Source organism: Anarhichas minor, unplaced genomic scaffold (assembly GCF_050575085.1).
Source record: "Anarhichas minor isolate MPS153535 unplaced genomic scaffold, ASM5057508v1 ptg000018l, whole genome shotgun sequence".
NCBI lineage: Eukaryota > Metazoa > Chordata > Actinopteri > Perciformes > Anarhichadidae > Anarhichas > Anarhichas minor.
In genome coordinates this window covers 3,710,001-3,730,609 of record NW_027466464.1, presented here as the reverse complement: position 1 = coordinate 3,730,609, position 20,609 = coordinate 3,710,001, and the positions used below count along the sequence as shown (strand labels likewise).

Sequence of the window (20,609 nt, the reverse complement as noted above, 5' to 3'; positions counted from 1 at the left end):
TTAGTACCACAACAAGGTGTCCTGCTTCATGCTGCAGCAAATTGAGGAAGCTTGTGCAATAGGAGCTCATGCTGCTCTTATAGTTCCACCCACATGGATCATTCGAGTCCGGCGCCATCAGGTAACTGTTGATTCTCACTTTTGTTGTTCTCCAATAACATTTTATATTTCTGTTCAATGAGTTAATCCACATCTCCTTTTCATAGCTAACATCACCCCCACCCTCCCTGAACAGTCCTCGGGGCTACATTGAAAATAATATTGATAATAACTAGTGTGTGCCCGTTCTGATGGCCGATGGCTTGTCTCCCAGTGGTGTCGGGGAGCGTGCACGTTCTAAGCACGTCGCACTGGTTCCCTCGACCAAACACCATTTTTGTCAAACCCAGGTTTTTGATACTTTTTCGTCTTGTTCAGCACGATAATCTTCACCAATAATCACCACTGTTATGATTTTTGAACTGTGAATTCAATCGGTTGAAGTAAAAAGTTAGCCTTGAAACTGACCCGGCAATGGTGAGACCAGTCCCCTGGTAAAATCATACAGAATCCTTCCTTTAGCTGGGAGTATGCAGTACGTACTGGTTGAGTATGCAGTGTGCAGTACGTACTGGTTGAGTATGCAGTGTGCAGTACGTACTGGTTGAGCATGCAGTGTGCAGTACGTACTGGTTGAGCGTGCAGTGTGCAGTACGTACTGGTTGAGCGTGCAGTGTGCAGTACGTACTGGTTGAGCGTGCAGTGTGCAGTACCTACTGGTTGAGCATGCAGTGTGCAGTACGTACTGGTTGAGCGTGCAGTGTGCAGTACGTACTGGTTGAGCGTGCAGTGTGCAGTACGTACTGGTTGAGCGTGCAGTGTGCAGTACGTACTGGTTGAGTATGCAGTGTGCAGTAGTAGGCAATTTCCAACACAGCCGAGTGGGGTGTGAAGACAACAGAACAGAGCTGATGGCAACTATAAGATTTTAAAAACAACTTCTGTTCATGGCCATACTATAGTAGTGTAGTATAGACAATGGATAGCAATGAAAATAACTCCTCAGGGTGATGTAATAAATAGACGTGTTATGTTCATAATGGGTGTGTTGATAATATGCCACACACCGTTTTCCTTCTTTATGAGATCTTCCTGTCTGCTCTCCATGGAATCAACCTCAGTGATGTGCAGCTGCTGTCTGTGTTTGTGTCTCTAACAGTCCTCTATGAAGTCGAGTAAGAAGAAGAAGAGAACGTCATTCAAGAGGAAAAGCAGCAAGAAAGGAGCAGAGGTCAGTCCTGCACTGTACTTTATACAGATCCACATGGTTATGGTACACATATTCTCCTAACAGTGGGTTTGGTTCTTTGCATTGTGTGTGTCACACTTTGAACTATTTCTTCTGGACATAATTCGTTTTTATCAAAGAAAATATTCAGACAGAATGTACAAGCTCTGAGCAGATCATCTTCTTCTCTGACAGGAAGGACGACAATGGAGGCCGTTTTTAATCCGACCCATCCCTGCTCCACTGATGAAACCACTGCTGGTGTTTGTCAACCCCAAGAGCGGAGGAAACCAGGTATTCATATTCAGTGAGCTGGTCACTGAAACAGTTCAGTCAAGCTACATGCTGAGCAGTTATGGTGCCACTAAACCAGCCCTCAAGTCTGGAAGCCAGGTAGTTGGTCAGGTCAATTATCTCGGGGTCTTGTTCTCCAGTGAGGGTCAAATGGAGCGTGAGATGGACGGGTAGTTTGGTGCAGCATCAGCAGTGATGCAGGCCTCAATTTACCAGTCCATCAACGTTCAGACCCTCAGCTGTGGTCATGACCTTTTGTAGTGACCAAAAGAATGAGCTTCCTTCCTAGAGAGTCTGGACTCAGCCTTAGAGATGAGGAGACCCCTTTAATTTACATTCAGTTACTTTCTAATCTTCCAACGTCCTACTGGTTTCTCTGTCTCACAGGGTACTAAGATCCTGCAGTCCTTCATGTGGTATCTGAACCCCAGACAGGTATTTGACCTGAGCCAAGGAGGACCAAAGGAGGGGTAGGTCTCTCTGTCTGACACACACACACACACACACACACACACACACACGCACACACACACACTAACATCAGTGAACATGTACTTGTGATGTCCCATGTGTGTCGATATTGTAGCCTGGAGCTGTATCGTAAAGTCCATAACCTGAGGATCATGGCCTGTGGAGGAGACGGCACTGTGAGTAGAAACACACACACACACCATCCAAGATATATTTCTAAAGAAACAGCACTAAACTAGTTTAGGGATGTGCCGATAGAAATGCAAACAAGAATTAAAATACATTTTAACTTGCTACTTTACAGCCACTATATTGTCTGTTAGCCTGTGGAATGACAGTGATTACAATATCTGTCTGATGGATATTTATTAAAGGAGGTTTGATGCCAAGAGGGCAATTTTGTAAAACAAATAATCTCCTGATATTGTCTGGAGTCGGGGAGTAGTGCATGCCCATGTGTTGGGCATGAAAGGATCTAAAAGGAGCCAGTGGTAACGTATCCATGGACACCAGAATGAATACCTATGAAGTGCGTGTTCAGCTGATGGAGCTGAGAACCTGTTCCTGTGAAAGACAGGTGGATGTAACTGCATGTCTGTGTGTGTGTGGAACCAGGTGGGCTGGATCCTGTCCTGTCTTGATGAACTCGCATTAAATCCTCAACCTCCTGTTGCCGTGTTACCACTTGGGACAGGAAATGACCTCGCCAGGACCCTCAACTGGGGAGCGGTGGGTACAAACACACACAACTAAACTGTAGGAGTGAATACAGACAGTCCAATTACATGCTGTGGGCAGTCTCTTCAAATCCTGTTTTCTATTCATAAACATGTCTATATGTCTTATGTCACTCTACATGGACTCCAGGGCTATACAGACGAACCTCTGTCTAAGATCCTCTCCCATGTTGAGGATGGAACGGTTGTCCAGCTAGACAGATGGAATCTACAGGTTGAACCAAACCACGGTGCAGGGGCTGAACCGGACGAACAGCAAACTGATAAGGTTTGAAACATTCTGACTGAATGTAAAGGTGCCGAGCTGCTCCACAGCTGATCAGAGTCCATCCCACACCTTGATTCAGAACACAACGTTTACAACTTATATAGTCAGCTGTTAGGAGTCCTCCTCTTTGATCCTGGTAGATCCTGTTTCTGAATGAATTTACTGGTGACAGCTCAGTGTCAGTGAACAGGAAATAAAACATTCATCAATGCACATGAAAAGGAGCTAAATCTGAACCCAGGTGTGACTGTTGATCTGTTTGTGTGAATGCTCTCAGCTTCCTCTAGATGTTTTCAACAATTACTTCAGTCTTGGATTTGATGCCCATGTGACTCTTGAGTTCCACGAGTCAAGAGGTACATCCATTTTCATACACATGTTACTACTCAATATACTGACTGTTATTATTGACACATTGATTGCTTATTTGTGGAAACTTTGCTTTTCCATTGAATTTGTCCTAATATCCATGAGATGTTTTGTTTATGTGCTGTCTCTGTCGTTTCAGAAGCCAACCCAGAGAAGTTTAACAGTCGTTTTAGGAATAAGATGTTCTATGCTGGGGTGAGTGCATCTCCATGTTAAAGGTCACTGTGCTTCTGTTTAATACTCTTCACTTTTAAAGGTGCGTAACGATTGCCTCTCAACAGCTCTTAACATGTCGACAGCGAGAAGGCAACTTGTAGCTAACAGCGCTAACAGGGTTTACCTGAGGGGGAACCAGAGGTTGGATGTTACACTTCCACGACGATGTTATCGGCTGTAAGCTCCGTATGAGAGCGGTGCAGAGCGACAGCTGGGAGCTAACCAGTGGAGCACGCTCACATGCACTTACATGCACTAAAAGGCACACAAACCAAGTTCTGGCTCTGGTTCTGGCTCGGGGGAAGCTGAGTTTGTGTCACTTCCAGTAGCAGCTGTGGAGCTGGGGGGGTTGTGCTCTGCATTTGTTTGAAAGACCAGTGTGTGGTACCTTCAGTAGGTGGCGATGACTCCTTGTATTGCTGATGGCAGCCGGATTCTCAGCTTTGTGTTCATGCAGAGTTCAGCTGGAGATGGTCCTCTCTCCAGAGGGGGTGCTCTGTAATTCTGCATGGCTAAATGTGGATCTCCTTCTGTATCTGCTGCTTTCTTTTACACTGATGTTACATGCTCAAAGCTTTAAGTCTACACAAGCCTCTGAACTCATGACTGCTGAACTGGTCCATTATCACCACAGTCACCGGGACGTGTTTGGCACTACTTAAGCCTGTGCTGCTCATCACCAGGTGCTTGCCTGGTGTGACCTTGAATGTCACACTGTACTCTGGAGACAGAGCATGGAGCATATGTCTTCTTGAGATCGTAATCAGTGGTTTGGGATTGGTCTTTAATACCACCTCTCTTCTGTAGATGTATTCATGGAACCTCTCTCATCCAAAGACTGCTCACAATGTCTCCTTCTCAGTTTGTGCCCCGGTCATGGTCTGGGATGCTTTTATAAGCCACCGGGAACCATGCAGAGTTGTATTGTTGAAGCCAGACTGCTTGTAGTCTTTGGACACTTTCACTGTGAGTGCTGGGTCATTTCAACTCTGGGTCTTGTTAGGTTCAAGGAACCTCTAGACTGTGGGGAAACCGCATGTAATCCAGCCTCTTACACAAAGAGAACCGGTTTCAATTATAAACTAAGCATTTAATACATCTCATGCTATACAGTTACACCGAATATGACCTGCTCACCCCAAAAAGCGTTACCACCCACCCAGTGGTACAGGAGCAAGAGACCGGAATTTCTTTCTCCCCCGCCTTACATAGTTCAAAAAACATCCCATAATGTCCGTAGTTCCTATTGGCTAAATCCAGTTGGCTCCTCCTCCTCGCAGGACCCTCGCACGGGTATGACCTGTAATTGCCTGTCTAGAAATCTATCTGTCCCTTACTCCCAACATACTATTCTTTACAGTTTAAAACATTCAATGACTGTCTTTTATGGCTTAACACTTCTATGGTAAACATTCTATATAAAGATAAGGATTTGCAACTTTTGGCAAAAACCTTCACAAGTTTCACAAGCATAGAGCTAAAGGTGCTACAAATTCTACTAAGATACACTTCTAACTACAAATCACTTGTAACTACAAATCCTAAAACACTTCTACAATTATGAATCTTCTAATTATGTATTCCAAGATACTTCTAATTATGATTTCTTAATTATGAATTATTAAACACTATTATAATTTCTTAAAGCACAGTTCTAAACCCAAATTTCCTACAGTCTTTACCCATTCTGTCATATGTTCATGCTCCAACTGACATTCAGGTCCATTTGCCAGCAAGCTGCTCAACGCTCTTGTGTTCCCTGATTGGAAATTAATCTTCCCACATCGTTAACTGAGCCTACTGCACGTTGCAGCCGAGTTTTGTCTTAGGATCAGGCTTTGTTCAGCCTCAGCCCAAACTTTAGTGCTTGTGCCATTAGCTTCCCAGTCCCGTATCATGCTCCGTCCTGTAGTCATCCATACCATGGAACATTTGCTGTACTGTCCTGTGAAAATCCGCCGGAGCTGAGGCAATTCCAAAAGGCATACAAAGCAATGCTGCCAGAAGGTGTGTTGAATGTGCACAGGCTTCCTCATCCAGCTGGATTTAGTAAAACCCTGAAGAAGCTTGCTCCTGACATTGAGCTTGTAATGTCTGCAGGGCTCTCTTTTGAACCATTTGTTCAAATCTGTCGTATCGATGCATGGTCTCAGATCTCACAAGGGAGTTGACCCAGTCTGTGGATTCCTCCTCTTTTCTCATGATCCCTTAGTCAGCAGGGATTCCACTTCTTTCCTCAGGCTTTCTTTCAGAGCCACTGGTGTAGAGCTGGCTCTGCATTGTCTTTCAACAGTAATTTGCTTGCTAAAGACAGCCTGGATCACATCCTTGTTCTCCCTCGCTATATCCAGGTGTTACTGCCCCTAGAGGTCACTAGAGCGCCACCAGTGACATGGACTGTCTTTATGAGCTTTGGACCGAGGATGCTTGTCTATTCTCCTCAACTAGGACAAAAACCTGAGAGGGTGGCTCTGGTTTAGAGAGGCTGTGGACAGCCTCAACACAACACTTGTCCCTCTCTACCCGATCTGTACATCCGGCCAGATCGCTACTGCACATGTGCAAACTAGTAACACACAGCTGTGGATGGACACTCTCATGCATCCTGTTGGACCCTGATGATGCAACATTGTGAATGATAAATCAAAGAGCTAGTTACAAACTTGAATAAATCCAGTTGTTTGAAGGAGATGTTTTTACAGCCATATATAATATATATTATTCTTATGACCTGCTTCCAATACATGATTATTCATGATTCATCCTGAATAATAATGAAGTGATGCAGATTGGAGACTGGCTCTGACTTTACCTGAGACTCCATCCTACTGTAGCTTTCATGGTGCACTCCTCTGAGACAGTCCTGCTTACCTGTCTGTCTGTCTGTCTGTGTGTGTGTGTTTCTCAAACAGACAGCATTCTCAGATTTCCTGATGGGAAGCTCCAAAGACCTGTCCAAGCACCTCAAACTGGTGGTGAGTATCTGTCCATCAACAGTTTCATTTAGTCATTTAGATAAAAGCTCACTCTCTCCATCTCTGTCTTTCTCTCTCGCTGTCTGTCTGTCTGTCTCTCTGACTGCCTCTGTCTGTCTCTCTCTCTGTGTCTCTGTCTCGGTCTGTCTCTCTGTCTGTCTCTCTCTCTGTCTGTCTGTCTGTCTGTCTGTCTGTCTCTATCTCTCTCTCTGTCTGTCTCTCTGACTGTCTCTGTCTCTCTGTGTCTCTGTCTGTCTCTCTGTCTCTCTCTCTCTCTCTCTCTGTCTCTGTCTCTCTCTCTGTCTCTCTCTCTGACTGTCTCTGTCTCTCTCTCTGTCTGTCTCTATCTCTCTGTCTGTCTCTATCTCTCTGTCTGTCTCTATCTCTCTGTCTGTCTCTATCTCTCTGTCTGTCTGTCTGTCTCTCTGTCTGTCTCTCTGTCTCTCTGTCTCTCTCTGTCTGTCTCTGTCTCTGTGTCTGTCTGTCTCTCTCTCTGTGTCTCTCTCTCTGTCTCTCTCTCTCTCTATCTGTCTCTCTCCAGTGTGACGGGACAGATTTAACATCGAAGGTTCAGGACTTGAAGCTTCAGTGTCTGGTCTTCCTCAACATCCCCAGGTAATGCTGCTCTCACTATTATATATATATATACACATAGTACTATTGTTGCTGATGTCTACTACTGATCAGTGCTGGTTGAACTACATTTCTCAGTAGCTCTCTTATCAATGAAACAGCTGTCCAGTAGCTTTGCTCTTTTATTGACCAGTAGTGAGGTAGTGTTTCCCACAGCTCAAGAACAGCAGAGCTTACTAATCCCATTAGAGTTCATGTTTTATTTTCATCAGATGTGCTTACCTCATACAAACAAAGCAGAGTTTGCAGTAGGGGTGTTAATAATGAACCATTAACCAACAACAAGAATTCTGACCGATTAATGCTATCAGTTAAACAGCTGAAAGAAATCTCAAACATGAAAAGAGCTGAGCAAAACTCAGGACAAGCATCTGTCACTTAAAGGAGAACAGCTGGACCCCCAAGGTCGGTCCACCTTCAGTGAGCCTGAGCCAATGTTGTGGCTTCCTTCAGGGCTACTTCCCTTCCATTTAAGCAGCAAGGGGCAACACAACCCACCAACTAATAAACTACACACACTGCTGTGGTCACAGCTAGGACGTTACTGCTGACCTCATCGTCACATACACCCTCTCTCTCCTCACTAATGTTACACTTCCCTCCATACCCCGTCTAAACCCGACAGGGTCTAGCAGACAGACACACAGCTCAACTAACAACTAATAAAGTTGATATTATAAATAGAAAATGTGTATTTGCAGTGACCTATAAACACAGGAAGATATTGCCTTCTGTCGATTGCACAGCTCTATAAACAAGTCAAATAAATAGGGAATACGTATGTATAATGAATAACGTAAGGAGCAGTTGGCATGTTCTATTCATACAAAGGAATGTAACTGTAAGCATTGTAGTGCTGATAGTCAGTTTAGACAGAGGCTCTGGGCTAGAAGGTCTGTTTCAGTCTGTGATTTGATGGACCTGAAGCGTCTACTAGAGAGCAGCAGATCAGACAGATGGTGTCCAGCGGGACATCATGGGTCTTTTATTATGTTGACTGCTCTACTGAGGCAGCGAAGGCTGAACAAGTCCTCAACAGAGGGCAGAGAGCAGCCGACACCAGCAACTGAGGAAGCTCAGGAAGTGCCTTCATATCTACTGAGGTGGTGTTGGTAGACCACGAGTGATCATCAGCGACGTGCTGGACCCTTTCCACACAGTCCCTGTTGATGTAGAGTGGGTCGGGGTCTGCACTGTTCTTGGGGAAGTCTATTATGAGTTATTTTGTTTAAGGATGAGATTGTTCTCTGAACACCACACTGTTAGTCTTTGGACTTCATCCCTGTAGACTGTCTTGTCTCCTGAGATAAGTCCAACCACAGTTGTGTTGGTGGAATGAGTGGGGGCACAGTCATGAGGGTTGAGGGTGTATAGGATGGGGCTCAACACACAACCCAGTGGGGAGCCGGTGCTGAGCGTAAGAGGAGGATGGAGGAGAGGTGGAGGCCTGGTCCAACGGTCTGTTGGTTGTTAGTCGGAAAGTCCTTGATCCCGAGGCAGGTGGGTTGGGAGAGTTCTTGGTCAGTAAGTTTAGTAACCTGTCTATCGGGATGGCTGTGTAACAGGTAGAGCCTATTAAAGCATCCTCACATAGCTCCCCTGGTGTTCAAGGTGGGTCGGTACCGTGTGAAGAGCAGTGGCATCCTCCGTAGACCAGTAGGCAAACTGGTATGGGTTGAAGTGGGTGGGAGGCTGGCTTAGAGGGCAGACTGCAGGCAGTAGGGAAGGTGGAATTAGACGGGGACAGGTTGAAGATTTAGTGAAGACCTAAGAGAGCTGGTCCTCTCATATCGTCGGCACCCAATATCGTCACACCAACATGGCCTGCAGCTTTCCCCGGATTAAACACTCTGAGCACATTTCTCCCATCATGCTCCTGCACAGTGAGGAGGTGGCTGGAGGCTCTGCCACGACAAGCCGGGGTATGTTCTGTCACAGCTAACGGACGTGTTTTGGTCCGACACCAAGAGTGACGCCGGTCCTGTTAGCTGTGATGTAATCACAACACATCCCCTCCTTTGGCATCTAGGGCTTCTCAATGATGTTCTTAAAAATGTCCCAGTCCTTTCAAAACAATCCTACAGCTGCGATTAAGCTCCACGTCCCCTCAGTCTTTGTGGTGGATGGAGCTTTTCTTCTGAGGGGGGTGTATGCTGGGGTTAGGAGTAGGTTTACGTGTGGTAGTGGCGCTGACCTTAAACACTTGTTAATGTTAGAATAAGTCTTATCTCCTGTATTTTACTCCCCAGTAGAACATTTAATGTGATGATGGGCCTTTAAATCGGCATAGTTAAAACCACCGGCTATGATATGGGGGGCTTCAGGATGTGAGCTTTGTTGTGATTGGTTGTGAACACTGAGCAGGTAGCCAAAGCTAGCATTAGCATCTGGTGGAATGTGAAGAGTTGTGACTATGACAACGGTAAACACACATCGAAGGTAGATAGGTTTGCATTAAAGTGTGTGGTGCTCACAATCAGAAGAACAGTGACTGTCTATGGTTGTTGTGAGGCCTGCCAGCTCAGTCTGTTGTTACCGGAATACAACAGTCCTCAACCAGTTTGTTTGCTGAGATCTGTACATTCATTACATCCATTTTGTTGGTGATGTATTTGCAGTTGGTGAGAAAAATGCTGGGTAGCGGTGGTTTGTGAGGTTGTCTTAAGCTTAGTTTGTAGTCGCCGTTGTGTCGTTATCACGGCTCTGCTTGGTCATGCACCTCAGCATTTTTGTGACGAGGCACCCACTGTTGGCACTCTGAGTTTTTCGAACGTGACTGTCACAAATAGTTAGTAGCACTGATAAAAGCACTATCAACAAATCCGAGGGTTTTGCAAAGATGGACTATTTGTTTTTAAAGGAGCAGTGTGTAGGATCTAGTGTCATCTAGTGGTGACCTAACTCCTCCTATCAGTCCTCGCTTTCCATGTGTGCAGAGATGTGGTGGCCTTTAGCTAACATAACACAATAAAAGGCTTTCTCTAGAACCAGTGTTTAGTTTGTCCATTCAGGGCTGCTGAAGAAACATGGTGGTCCCATATGGCATAGAGGACCTGCTCCCTATGTAGATTTGGGTGATTCCTAGTTTTAAGTGATTATACACTAATGAAAACATAGTTATGAATTTTATATTGTGTTCCTGTGAACAGAGCTCCCAAAATGCTACATTCTGGACCTTTTTAAATGCTTTAGAAACAGGAGGTCTTAAAAATGATAGTTTACAGGATATTGAACCTTTGTTTCCTTATAATGCACGTCATACAGGACTTGTTCAAAAGCAATTGTAGTCCATGAATATGAGAGTTTACAGAGATCGTCCTCCTCGGCATGGTGGAGGTTGGTTTACAGTTGTCTTTTTGATTCTTCACAGTTCATTTAGTTTGTTCGCCCTCTGGTGTTTCAGAGAATAAAGCAACAAACAGCACATGAAGTAGAAACGCCTCATTCATGCTCGGAGCTCGCTCGCCTTCTGCAAAGGTTCACGATACGGTGCCAAGTGCGTATCAACACAGCTTCAGTCTGCTGAGTTTAGTGCAACACCTAGTGGATTCTTTGAGAGCTCTCTCATACGAGCCTTTTCTGCCTAATCCGTCTGTATAAGCATTAAATAGTTAACTTCATGACGAAGTGTCTCTGATGATGTGGTGTGTGTTGTGTTCTTCAGATACTGTGCAGGTACTACACCTTGGGGAAACCCCAGTGAACATCACGACTTTGAACCTCAACGCCATGATGATGGATACATCGAGGTCATTGGCTTCACTATGACTTCACTGGTACGTAACTCACTGTGTACTCGGGGTAATATAGTAACTAACAGACTAATTAACATAGGTAGTAGCCCCCAGTTCATTCCTCACATCTTCTCCTTACAGAGTCGCACATCTCACAATCACCTTTATTGGAAAGCTATAGATTCACATACAAGGAACTTCCCTATTTCAACAGCACGTGCTCGTATTTGAACTGTATTTCCACAACCTTCAAAGAAAAAGTAAAAAGCTTTTAAGTGTTTCCTGGTAGCTGGAACTGAGAACCAAGAATTCAAAAGTTTTAGCATCATCCGAGTTGGCTACATTGATGTCACTTTCAGTATTACATGTTCTCATACACTATAAGATGTAAATATTTACATCTTATTTTTCTTATAATATGTTATTTCCACTTCTTTCCAGACATTTTTTGAGTAACAACTTGGGACTGGGGGCAGAATATGTTTTAATCTAGATAGTCAGAAGAGTGTTTGAAGATTCTGGAAAGAACAGATCATCAGAGCAGTAAAGCTCGACTATCATGAGTTCAAAGCCATAATGATCAGTCTGCCACCAGAAAAACAGTATTTCATTGAGTCGTAGCTGGAGTAAGGACCGCGTGTGAAGTTAAACTGTGTGTGTGTGTGTGTGTGTGCGTGTGTGTGTGTGTTTGTAGGCTACTCTCCAGGTTGGAGGTCATGGCGAGAGGTTGAACCAGTGCAGAGAAGTCACCCTCACCACGACTAAACCTCTCCCAGTACAGGTACATACTATCCATACGCACATCTGTACAACCACAGTGTGTAACATCTGCCCAGTAGTGATGACTGAATATTGAAGCAGTGTGGGTATGATTGATTGATATACTTGTTAGGTGGATGGTGAACCGTGCAGACTTGCTCCCTCTGTTATCCACATCAGCCTCAGAAACCAGGCCAACATGGTGCAGAAAACCAAACGACAGACCTCACTACCACACCTCAATGAGTAAGTCACACACTCAAAACCACCGGAGACCCTGATGTTCAGCTTCTAATGATGACTCTGTGTGTGTGTGTGTGTGTGTGTGTGTGTGTGTGTGTGTGTTTGTGTCAGTCAGCAGCCGGTCCCAGAGAAGCTGAGGATCAGAGTCAGCAGGATCAGTATGACAGACTATGACGCTCTGCACTATGACAAGGACAAACTACGACAAGCATGTAAGCAAACACTCACGTATGCACCACCAAACACTGACGTATGCACCACCAAACACTCGCGTATGCACCACCAAACACTAACGTATGCACCACCAAACACTCGCGTATGCACCACCAAACACTCGCGTATGCACCACCAAACACTGATGTATGCACCACCAAACACTCGCGTATGCACCACCAAACACTCGCGTATGCACCACCAAACACTCGCCTATGCACCACCAAACACTCGCCTATGCACCACCAAACACTCGCGTATGCACCACCAAACACTCGCGTATGCACCATCAAACACTCACGTATGTACCACCAAACACTCACGTATGCACCACCAAACACTCACGTATGCACCACCAAACACTCACGTATGCACCACCAATCACTCACGTATGCACCACCAAACACTCACGTATGCACCACCAATCACTCACGTATGCACCACCAAGGCTTTAATGATAATGTGTTATTGCATTTTCAAATCAAAGCACACACAAGCTGATATCAAATACTGCTAATGACAGCATAAAACAACAAGAAAACGACAGAAATGTATCGGCTCAAATACATAATACTTTTTTATTAACGTGATATTCATTCATCCAGCCATAATCGTACCACAGATGATTTCCAGATCAAACAATACAATAAGTGTTTAGTGAGGGTATAGTTGGTCTACAGCAGGCGTATTCATCTGAAAGGAACAGGTTATATGTTCATATATCAGATCACAGGTCAGTGATGTGTGATATGAGCTGAAGGTCCATGGACCCTCATGACAGCAGCATCTTCAGGCTCAAGAGGGAATCACACTGCTTGATGATTAGAAGGTGGAGCAGTGATGTGAAGGTCAACAAGATGATTCTCAGCTGCCTCTTCATGCTGCATCTCAGACACTCTTCAGTGAGAGATATCTGTGATTTACATAGAGCACACTCAAACAGTGAGCAGCATCGCTGACATCTCAGGAATGTAGAGTGGGTAAGCTTCTGTCTCTGTCATTAGAGACAATTACACTCACATGCAGTCAGTTAGTTCATGTCAGCTCAGAGTTCTGACACCGGGTGGCGGTCTTCCCTTTTACAACATTGTAACCAGAACGCTTTAGAACACTGTAGACTATATATTAGTGTAAATGTAGTCATGGTTCTTTTTGTTTCTGTGTGTTTCATATCATATAAATGTACTGTACAGGCTTTAAATCTGTAGTTCCTTGATGAAAACGTATATAATATTTCATACTAATTCATATTAATGATCCACAATTCCCTTTTTTCAATATAATGTGAAATGTCTATTGGTATTAAATGATGTTCTTAATTTCCATCATTTCATACCTCATCCTTTGTTCTTGCTATCTGAAGTTTGAGTTGTTTCTCATTATGCAAATCAATCCCTGCTCTCAACTTGTGGATGTGTCACACTTGGGGAGATGGATAAAAATATGCACAGTGGTTATATCACCTCACTGTGGCTCTGTATTCCACCCTGAACATGGATCGAGTGGAGAGATGGTTTAATAGAGATCTCGATGTATAAAGAAGAACTATCATTCTATACTATAATATAGTCCAATCATCACTGGTGTCAAATGACTTGTTTGTCTGACCAACAAGAGAATGAAGAGAACTTAAAGTCACTCAGAGATGTACAGTAACGAAGCCAGCGATGAAGCTTGAGGATTGAAGCTTGTTTGGAGAATAGTGAATGGACCACAAAGTGAACAGGCACTTTTCTAGAATCTCTCTTATAATCTGACACTCCCAGAGCAGTGTTTGTTTTCCACCCTGAGACAGATATTTGGTATCAATGAGAGCTGTGTGTGGGTTCAGGAGCTCTGATGTTCATCCAGCAGTGTTGTGTTGGTGCAGCCGGCCTGATGCCTCAGGGAGCCGTCTGTTGTTTCAACGACTGGCTTGGTCAGGCTCACTTAAGAAAATAAAAGACACCAAAGTTAACTTGGCGCTGTACATAAATCATCATTTTGAGGTACTGGGCTAGACAAATGTGTCACACATGAGGCGGTATCTTGCTTTAATTCTACTCCACTAGCACCGGTGGGCTGTATACACACTTATAGAACAGGAGTTACTTTGTGAATAAAAACATCAAGGGCTAAAGTTACTTCAGTGATGTTGAGCAGAACATTTCAATGACTATGTGTTTGTCTGATATGCGTTAGCTTTCTGTGTCTAGCTCCTTTGTTAGCTATCCACTGGCATCAAAGACACAAGCGACCCGTACTGACCAGTCCCAGTTCTTTGCACTCTCCCAGTGGTATCTCTGTAGGCGCCCTGACATGTGGCTCTGAAGTTGCACACAACTTTAAATCCCTCTGTAAACAGCTCTGGTTCTGATCTTTCCTATAGGCTGTTTCTTTCTGTCACAAATAAGATGTTCTCATCAAATATACCAGTATCATTTTCAGCATATATTCTCTCAATACTAATGCATCGGTGTTTTCGGAACCCCAAAACATTCACCTAGCCAGGTTAAATATTCATTGGCATGTTGTTGTTGGTGGTTCACAATTTGAGTCCTCAGCAATCTCAGTGTTGCTGGTTGTCCTTACTTCCATATCTGTAATTAGACTCATGTGGAGTCCCAGGTCTACATCAGTCCCTTCTACATGACCAGAATTCAAACCAGCAGTATTTGAGCTCCTGAGGGCTGGAGTTGAGAACCACTGTATAAGTAGATATCAAAGTGCTGTTGGATAATTGTCTTGTTCCTCTGTATCTGCAGCCATTCCTCTGGGACTGATTGTGGTTTCTGGTGACAGCGACTTAGAAACCTGCAGAGAACACATCCAGCGTTTACAGGAGGTAAGGAGGAGAGAGGGCCGGGGGTACAGAGGGAGAGGGCATGCTTCTGTGTCACTGCATGGAAAGAAAAAGATGTAGACGAAAGCAAGCAGAAGACCATTTGCTAAAATGTGGAGCTATGCATGTGTGCTTAGTTGAGTTAATGAACAAGGACTTTTTACTCATTTATAGAATTGTTAAAGTTTATGTTTTACATCTAAAACAGATATCCAGAGGCACACATTCAGAAAGCAGTATTGTGTTGTGTTACAGTCATGTTGCATTATACCATCCATGAGAATGGCTGGTGCTGTAGGAAGGAAGTGGCTCACTCTGATTGGTTGAGCAAGTATATGCAAATTCCATTGCACTGGTTCCCAGTTAGAGTTGTGAAGCCTGTAGACACTCTCCTGTCTTTTCTAAGCTCCCATCTTCCTCTCTAGGACTTCTGTTCTGTCCAGCTCTCCTTCAGATGCTTGGGACTGCAGGTTGGTAGTTTGTGGTGTGTTTTTTGTTTGGCTCAGAGGCACACGGGAAACTAACAGCTTCAATCAATCAATTCCTTTTATTTTGCATTAACAATGAGTACAAACAAGCAACACTTACTGAAGTATGATATTATCACACAGAGGAAATGGTAATATTTAAGGAAAAAATGATGATTCTGTCTCTAGCAAAGTTCTGATTTACACCACAACTACCAAAGCCCCTGGTCATCCCATAGCTAATAATCATTTAATAGATGTAACACATTACTCTGCTAATATTGCTGCACTTCTTTCAGGCTTGTTTAAAATCACCTATTTTCGAAGTCAAACCATCAAAGTCATGAGTCAAGCTTCCTGTCTGGATCCAGTGGTGGATTTTGGTAGAAAGGTTATATCTGACACCAGTGCTGATAGCTAGGGGGAGTGATTGACTGCTGAGACAGAAGTCTAGTTAAAGAGGACTCTTAATGTTTCACCAATATGAAATCCTGCTTTGAATTCCTCTAACACACACACACACACACACACACACACACACACACACATACACACAAAGAATTCTAAACAAACACCCACACACATAAACAGAACACATTTTGTACTCTAAGGGATACAAAGTACAGCATGTGGCCAGTAATACATTACACAACACAATATGTGCACACAGATACTCCCATAAAATCATGTTTTAACAGGAGCAGGACAAAACACAGTACCCATTTAGTTATTCCAATGTCATCATTAAAACAACATCGGGGTAGAATTCAAATGTGAAGTGAGAACAGGAAATATCAGATTTATTGGTCGATTTGCTAGAACACTTTTTAAAACCTCATCAGTACTCATTTACCCAAGTAGTGTATCTAAATAGTGTTCTACCACTTAAAGAATAACTTGGTTTTTATTTCTGTCGTCTTCATTCCTATCAGTAATAATAATATTGTACTCATCAAGTTAATAGCTGAGAACATTCAATCTACCAGCGACCAGTTGCCACAACACAGGAGGTAGGAGAATGGTGTCAGGACTGGCGGGGGTCTCTTCGTCTATAATTGTAATGGTAGGTTTATTTTAACAGTGAAAGACAGAATATCAAAAAAATAAATCCAGAAAATCCCATCATAGAAAAGTTATAAATTGATTTGCATTTAATTTGCATTTAATTGTGTCAAATAAGTATTTGATCCCCAAGCAAAACATGACTTAGTCACGTTAGTCAAGTGAACCGTTAGTGTCGCTAGTCACAGGGTACATCCCAAGTCTCTTAATTGCATCCCCGTTTCCCTCACTTGCGTCCTTTCCTTGCGTCTTAGTCCCTGCCACCAGGGATGTATGGAGGAAACCATGCGAGGAGAGAGGAACGAGGAATTATGTTTTAAGAGACATGAGACGTCCTTTCCTCAGTTGCGTCACGTGAAGCGACGTCTGTTACTAATGACGGTGGCTGATGATGAGTCACGGTAGTCGTTAGTGTTGTTAGACACGGTAGTCGTTAGTCACGGTAGTCGTTAGTATTGTTAGACATGGTAGTCGTTAGTCAAGTGAATCGTTAGTGTCGTTAGTCACAGTAGTCGTTAGCCAAGTGAGTCGTTAGTGTCGTTAGCCAAGTGAGTCGTTAGTGTCGTTAGTCAAGTGAGTCGTTAGTGTCGTTAGTCAAGTGAGTCGTTAGTGTCGTTAGCCAAGTGAGTCGTTAGTGTCGTTCGTCACGTTAGTCGTTGGTGTCGTTAGTCACGTTAGTCGTTGGTGTCGTTAGTCAAGTGAGTTGTTGGCGTTACTAGTCACGTGAGTCGTTAGCTACGTTAATAGCCAGTCAGTCCTGACAGTCAGTCAAGCCTACCGAAGTGGTTTTGTTGCCGTCCCTGACACATCGAAAAGTGACGCTAGACAGATACTCAGAGCGCCATAGTTTGAAGAGTAGGGCCGCTGACCAAGCGTTGGTATTTGACCAGTTGGGAGTGAGAATGTGTTGTTCAATGTCACAAGAGTTGGTAGAAATTCATGCTGTCTCCTTTTTTCCTTAGTGATATATCAAAAAACTAAAACTGAAATTAATGTACTTTCATGTTTTATTTTTTAACTTTTTAACCAGGCAATATCATTTCAGTTTTGTTTTTGTTCCTCTTTACCCAGTGGTTCTCAACTGGTCTGGCTGCGGGACCCACCATCACCCCTTAATGACAAGCCACGACCCAGATTTTCAACTTCTCAAATGTATTTAATGAAAGGATGGTGCAGTTTGAACCTGAGCTGAAAATGTCCTCTGCAGTCGTAGTAGTAGGAGGTCTCTTGTGCAGAGAAATTGTTCCTGTCAGTCCCCGTCCCACACACGTTTCACGTAAACGAGTAAAACGGCTTCATGCTTTCTTGTGCCAGAACCTCGCTGCACAAAACACACTGAGGTTTTTGCTCTCTTTTGTCCTCAATGTAAGAAAATCCACATCTCATGTAGTCGGTGTCGTACTTGCGTTTCGCTCAATTAGCATATAAAAACAAACTTTGTGGGCGTTCTTCTATACTGTGAAATGGCGGGTGTATATTAGTATGACAAGGCATTAACGCCAAATACTATTAAGGAGTATGAATAACTCCGCTGCATAAAAAATCCCCTTCAAAATAAAAGCACAGGATTTTTTTCAGACAAAGGCTGAAAACGGGTCTGCAGCCCACTTTTGGGTCGCGACCCACCAGTTAAGAATCACTGTCATAAGGGATATAGTTTTTTTTTTTTAGATTGACATCACTATAGTTTACTATAATAACCCTGGATGTGACGGCGCCTTTCGCTGCATTGAGATAGGCGAGGTTTGAAAGAGACCGTTTGGTACTCACTTAGGTTCCTTGTATCATTGTCCTGCTTTCATGTGCTTGGGTCAAGGGAAAGAGAAACACTTGAGGATGTGAAAAACCCAGTCAAAGGACGTGACCTCATTGCTGTCAATGTGTCCTCAATGAAAGCTGTGGCCCTGGATGAAGTTATTTACTGGAACAAGTTTTAACATCTAGTACTGATGTATCATGTGAGAGAATCCTTTCTTTTCATGATATCATTCATTTGCAGCTCACCACTGCCCTCCAGCTCTTCTGCCACTGTGGCATTGAGGAAAAAGGGCTTTAGACCTTTGTCTTGTGTGTCTGATGCTAAATATCACATGAGTATTGCAGCTCTATCCATTATGGTCCTTTCATGTTCGCACAGTCATTATGGAACATCTTCCTAATGGAGACCTATGCTTGAAAGGCAAAAGGCCATTACTTTAACAGATAAATGAAGCCAGCAATGTTCCAGACTACAAGTTTAAAAAGGACTATATTCAGCCAAACTCAGTCCAGACACTGGCTGGGACAAAAGTAAAACTGTTAGTTTGTCTTTTGTACTTCAGACAACAGAAATGATTCCACAAGTGTTTGGTCATCAATGTCTTAGGATAAAAAACTAAAAGAGACACTACTGGAGTAGTACAGGTCATTCATTTAACCTCTTGGTTCAAAAGGTCTGAGCGAAGACCATTTTTCTTTTTTATAGCAATGCTGTACTGTATTATTTTAGTATTTACGTGATAGCTCGTATTACACATCAGCTGTGAGAAAATCTATTTCCTTAGCTGTGTGTGCATATTTTTGTGCTTTTTGAATTTTGCTTCATCATTAAATGTACATTTCTTGTTAATGCTCATATTCTTCTGACCAGCACGTGCAAAGGTGGCAGGATAGGCACAAACAGTTTAATGAAGCAGCACAAAATGTTTCAGTCTCTGCTGACAGAGACACCTAACCGTGTCTGGTTTTAGCACACTTGTTGATAACTTAGTCATTCTGTCTACTTGTTCTCTCACACTTCATGAGATGCAGAGACACATCATCAGTGATGTAACCTTGGGTCATTGTCAGCATCATTCTGTCTTACCCAGGCCATCCAGTTGGAGATTAGGCATCCTATGGTGCAGAGAAGCTTTAAAGCCCTGCAGAGGGACTGGGCAGTGAACTTCATGGTTCACAGTGTGCCCGACACCCTCAGCTGCCGTCTTCTATCACTTTGGTGTACTTTCTTGGCTTTCTTGCTCTCAGAGGCCTTCTCTTCCAAGTTGATTCTAGAGGCAGCTTCTTCACCTGATGAAGAAGCTGCCTTCCTCGCTGGAACACTCTGATACTGCTGATAAGTTGATGATATCAGATGGCATCTGCCCTCCCAAAGGCTCTATAGATGGCAACTCTGGATATGCAACCATGACTTGGCCTGGTCCACTGAGTCCTGTTCCCTTGGTGTCCTTGGAGACTTTTATTTGTGAAGAGTCATTATATAGCACCCTCTTTCTTGGGTAACCAAGAACTCCTCAGTCAATCTGTTAAAGGGGAGCTTGATCTTCATCCCGCACATGTTGAGGAAGTGATTGATCTTCCTTTTGAAGCCTGAAGATCAGAAGGGGCCATAGGAATTGTGTAAGGTAACCATGTTGATAGCTCCAGGCAGCCCTGATCAATGCACCTCTGTCAGCGGTGACTTGCTTGTATCCACTGTGGGGGTGGGGGGGGGGGGGGGGGGTGCTGGACACCACACTTGGTCAGGGGCCTCTTCACTCTGATGACTGACGATGAACAGGTTCACTCAAATGATGCATCCAGTGATAATCCACGTCTCTAGCCAATGTTGAATTGATGCTGTTGTCAGATTTAAGCACTTCTAATAGCCCAGAATCAAGGTCATCATCTAGCCAGGGAAATGATGTTTCAACCAGCTGGTGTGGTATAAACCATGGAGCATTTGTAAGGTCCAGCCAGCTGAACAACCCTTGATCTCACCTGGGTGAATGACAACCCCTGATAACACTGATCTAATTCTTATCAGTGTCACATTTGGCTACTTGGTCCACCTTCATCAACACAAATACCCCCAAACCAGCATTCACTCCGCCAGGTGAGAGCTTTTGATCCCTGACGGTGTTAGGAGACAAAGACACACATATGTGAGTTTCCACAGAGATTAGTTTCCCACACGTGTCTCAGCATGTTACAGCATGATGCACGGATATTGTTTGTGAACGTTTAGTGACTTTACAAAAATGTATTGATTGACTTTTTGTTCCAATGTGCTTGTGGTATCCATATTCTCTTTGTGTCTGTAGCCAGGTTTATTATATTATG

At 43.7% G+C, this 20,609-nt stretch overlaps 1 protein-coding gene across 2 annotated transcripts in view; it reads left to right on the top strand.

Moving 5' to 3' along the window:
- The window catches only part of LOC142952707 (diacylglycerol kinase zeta-like), a 77,806-nt gene that overhangs the window by 18,266 nt on the left and 38,931 nt on the right, over positions 1-20,609 (top strand). The window contains exons 8-24 of one of the 2 annotated variants that reach the window (XM_076094590.1): positions 5-121; positions 1,199-1,270; positions 1,463-1,561; positions 1,949-2,031; positions 2,148-2,208; positions 2,648-2,761; positions 2,900-3,037; positions 3,315-3,393; positions 3,546-3,601; positions 6,535-6,597; positions 7,139-7,212; positions 10,895-11,006; positions 11,659-11,745; positions 11,857-11,969; positions 12,078-12,178; positions 14,924-15,003; positions 15,426-15,470. In XM_076094590.1, coding sequence (XP_075950705.1) covers positions 5-121; positions 1,199-1,270; positions 1,463-1,561; positions 1,949-2,031; positions 2,148-2,208; positions 2,648-2,761; positions 2,900-3,037; positions 3,315-3,393; positions 3,546-3,601; positions 6,535-6,597; positions 7,139-7,212; positions 10,895-11,006; positions 11,659-11,745; positions 11,857-11,969; positions 12,078-12,178; positions 14,924-15,003; positions 15,426-15,470 — 1,494 coding nt within the window. The remainder of the gene's footprint in view (positions 1-4; positions 122-1,198; positions 1,271-1,462; positions 1,562-1,948; positions 2,032-2,147; positions 2,209-2,647; positions 2,762-2,899; positions 3,038-3,314; positions 3,394-3,545; positions 3,602-6,534; positions 6,598-7,138; positions 7,213-10,894; positions 11,007-11,658; positions 11,746-11,856; positions 11,970-12,077; positions 12,179-14,923; positions 15,004-15,425; positions 15,471-20,609) is intronic. The other variant, XM_076094589.1, reaches the window with a different exon arrangement.